We start from the raw sequence: 2,796 nt of genomic DNA, 5'->3' as shown, positions 1-2,796 counted from the left end.
TAATTAGTACTATATATTAAAATAAAAAAAAAAAGTAATTTCTAATTTTATATTAATTAGGGTTTTATAACAAACCATAAAAAACGTCAAACTCAAGCAAAAGGCAAACACTTAGGAATAGAAATGATAGTATTTAATAGTTTGTCAAATTGTACAAAACATGTATTATGCCGAAAAGAACTAAGAAATATGTACCAAACTCGGTTGCCAAGACTTCCAGACACATACATTTCAAGATTGCAAGCAGACGAGTAAGTATATCATTAGTTGTTGCTTCTATTATAATTAATTATTGAAACTTATCACTTTATAATTTCCTCAGAAAAAATGCACAATATGTAATTTAATTGTTATGAATTTTTAATATGTGGATGTATTTACTGATTAAATGTATTATTTTTTTTTGTTTTATACTTATACTTAACTATACTCTGTTCAAAATGAAATGATGACTCGGCGGTCAAGTTGTGCGCATGGGCGTGGGGCTTTATTCTGTGGCAGTGCCCAACGTGTCACCGTAGTGGGGACGGCGTCTGAACATATATCTGACCACCGCCTGACAAAAACTGGTCGCCGCCGAGTCATCATCTCATTTTGAACAGAGTATAGGTCAACCAACTAGGTCTTATAGAAATTGTATACATTTCTTATTTACTGTGAAATATAGCAGTCAACCATCTGTAATTTAAACTTGCATATTTTTGAATATTTCATTGGTTCCCAATGAAACTAAAAAAAAAATAAGTGAGTATAAATGTCCAATGCATATATTATATACTTGATGTTTTTATTATTTACTTACAACATTAGTCAAAATAACTTTTCATAATATTTGATTAGGTATTCTATTGTATGAATGTAATAAATTCTTAGCCCTAGGTATAAGACAAAATAAATAATTATTTTTAAAGTAATATGCCATCATTCTTTCAAATTAAATCTGCCAATTCTTATATTCATATTTATATATATATATAATTTATTGTGATTAGACAAATACAAACATTGGCTATGTTGGAAGACGGTATTCCTATTGGTGGTATATATTACCGGACTTACAACTCTCAAGGATTCACTGAAATAGTATTATGTATGTTCAAAATCGATTTGCATGTAAATGGATATGAGTCGTGTCTAATGAATTATTTAAAGGACCTTCATATTAAACAAAATATATGGGATTTATTAGTGTATGTTGATAAAGAAAAATTTGGTAAGGCTTGTTAAGTATAATACTTAATAGTCATGATTTAATTATTACATTTTATTTTTAGCATTTTTTAAAAATCACAATTTTAGTTCAGAAGTGAAAATCTCAAAGAAAATATATCATAAGTATATAGTTCAATATGAAGATTCCAAGTTGATGCATTGCAATCTAAAGAAGTGAATAATAACTTACACTTTCTAAATTATAATGATATTATATAGAAATTGAAAAAAAAATCCAATAGATAAAATACATGACTGTATTCAGAGAAGTGGATTAAGAATTCCAAATTGTCCTTTCCCTTGTATTCTTTCAACAAAAGTATATTTATGATGAATTTAGTCATGACATAATATGTAGATTTAATAGAGATAAAAATATTTTATTATTAATTTTTAAAAATATTATTTTTATGTTTTTTTGTTACAAGTTAAATAATATTATATAGTATAGTATAGTATAATATAGTATAGTGCAGTATAGTATATATTATAGGCAAATAAACATTCCATTTTTTTTCATCAGTATTAAAAATGTATTGAATTTGATCACATAATTTTGTTGAAAATAATTTTTGACGGTTGTAAATAACAATCAAAAGCTGATAACATTTGTCAAAATCTTCTTCCACTACAAGAGGCTCATAACAAATTATATCATAGGAATAATTTAGAACTTTGTGAAGTTGAGTGGAGACAGATATTACTTATTTCAATGTTTTCCTTAGAATGCGCATCTTAAAACGGTACTTTTAGATTAATATTACTGTTGTACCAATTTAAGATTTTAAAAATGATATTTTTTTTGTGGTAAATTATAAATGTATGATTAAACATCAGATCATGAAAATTAAATTAAATTTTTTTATTTTAAGAAGTTAATTATGTTTAAAAACATGTAATTTATATATACCCATAGCCTATTGGCTATAAACTTTGTTTTCGTATTTTAGGTGATCCTAAAGGTTCTAAATTAAAAATATTCCTTGTCTCAGTGATAACTACTTGTCACTTTGATGTTGATGTGTAACTTGACTTTTGTAACTATAATTTGTAACCAAATAATACCAGTACATCTACATTTTGAAAACTGATAAAAAAAAATATATCATTACAATATATTAATATACAAGATATAAACTTTATGCATATTTTTATTTCTAAGTAATTTTTTCTCAACATTTTTATATTATAAGCTAAGATAATTATATTGTATATTGTAATGTTTGACTTTATTATTGATGTTATAATAAATTATTAATATATATATATATATATATAAAAATAATTATGTTACACTTTTATGAATTATACAAATGTTTTACTTATAATGTAATAACAATGATGAAATATTCTTAATTAAGAGGAACACTGCACATGCGTTTATTGTTTATGTGTTACATCTGCATAAAATACTAAGTTAAGTGTGTAATTTCTGTATTTCAAATATTGTTTTGTTGCTTTTAATAAAAATAGTAAGTAGTTACATATTATGTGTAAATTTTTAAATTAATGAATATTATATTATTTGTCCTTCTAATGGTTTTTGAATATTTTAATTTTAAAGCAAGTTATCTTCTTCTTCTA

The 2,796-nt window shown here is 24.2% G+C and overlaps 1 protein-coding gene across 1 annotated transcript in view; it reads left to right on the top strand.

Annotated features, from left to right (window-relative positions):
- LOC100575909 (histone acetyltransferase KAT2B-like) overlaps positions 1 to 1,619 on the top strand; it is a 14,366-nt gene extending 12,747 nt beyond the window's left edge. The window contains exons 11-13 of the mRNA XM_029490486.1: positions 61 to 251; positions 993 to 1,213; positions 1,275 to 1,619. Coding sequence (XP_029346346.1) covers positions 61 to 251; positions 993 to 1,213; positions 1,275 to 1,390 — 528 coding nt within the window. The 3' untranslated portion in view covers positions 1,391 to 1,619. The remainder of the gene's footprint in view (positions 1 to 60; positions 252 to 992; positions 1,214 to 1,274) is intronic.
- The last annotated feature ends 1,177 nt before the right edge of the window (positions 1,620 to 2,796 follow it).

The sequence above is a fragment of the Acyrthosiphon pisum genome, chromosome A2, assembly GCF_005508785.2.
Source record: "Acyrthosiphon pisum isolate AL4f chromosome A2, pea_aphid_22Mar2018_4r6ur, whole genome shotgun sequence".
In the NCBI taxonomy this organism is placed as follows: Eukaryota; Metazoa; Arthropoda; class Insecta; order Hemiptera; family Aphididae; genus Acyrthosiphon; species Acyrthosiphon pisum.
Note: the sequence above shows the minus strand (reverse complement) of the source record. Positions and strands in the feature narration are given on the sequence as shown.